Raw genomic sequence first — 506 nt, 5'->3', positions numbered from 1 at the left:
ACACACACACAAACACACACACCCGCCTCCTCAGAAACTGCTCTCGGTTGGTCCATCAGTCGGTCAGTCTTTATCCTCCCTTGTGTTTGCGGTGGTGTGTGTGTGTGAATCTGGACTGGAGCTCTGGAGCTACTGGGACGAAGACGATGATGATAATGAAGACAGCACAGAGAGAGGTTCAGACACATGACCGCTACCGTTCCCAGATTGCCAAGAGTGGGGTTTGTGATTTCTGCGCGGATCCTTAACAACTTCTGAGGCTAATATACGGCAGCTGTTTTCGGGACAGTCAGTGGATTTTTCATTTTGTCTATAAATGGAGGAGCCTCAAAGGGAAAATCTGAGTTAAGGTATTTCGCGAGGTGTGTGCTGGGACGTTGGACGGACCTTGGTGTTGCGTAAAGCGCCCGTGCTGCCAGTTTTGGAGAGTTGGGAAGCGAAGTGCTCCTCTTTGAGTAGGATGAACAACTCAAAGAATCAAAGGGTAAGCTTTGTGGTTTTGTTTC

At 49.0% G+C, this 506-nt stretch overlaps 1 protein-coding gene across 4 annotated transcripts in view; it reads left to right on the top strand.

Moving 5' to 3' along the window:
• rtkn (rhotekin) overlaps positions 1 to 506 on the top strand; it is a 56,044-nt gene that overhangs the window by 28,596 nt on the left and 26,942 nt on the right. The window contains exon 1 of one of the 4 annotated variants that reach the window (XM_035657852.1): positions 121 to 484. The exons of the other annotated variants lie outside the window; for them this stretch is intronic. Coding sequence (XP_035513745.1) covers positions 461 to 484 — 24 coding nt within the window. The 5' untranslated portion in view covers positions 121 to 460. Of the gene's footprint in view, positions 1 to 120; positions 485 to 506 lie in introns of those variants that run through there. 4 annotated transcript variants of the gene reach the window in all.

Source organism: Morone saxatilis, unplaced genomic scaffold (genome assembly GCF_004916995.1).
Source record: "Morone saxatilis isolate NCDOM2014 unplaced genomic scaffold, NCSU_SB_2.0 Contig16, whole genome shotgun sequence".
NCBI lineage: Eukaryota > Metazoa > Chordata > Actinopteri > Moronidae > Morone > Morone saxatilis.
Note: the sequence above shows the minus strand (reverse complement) of the source record. Positions and strands in the feature narration are given on the sequence as shown.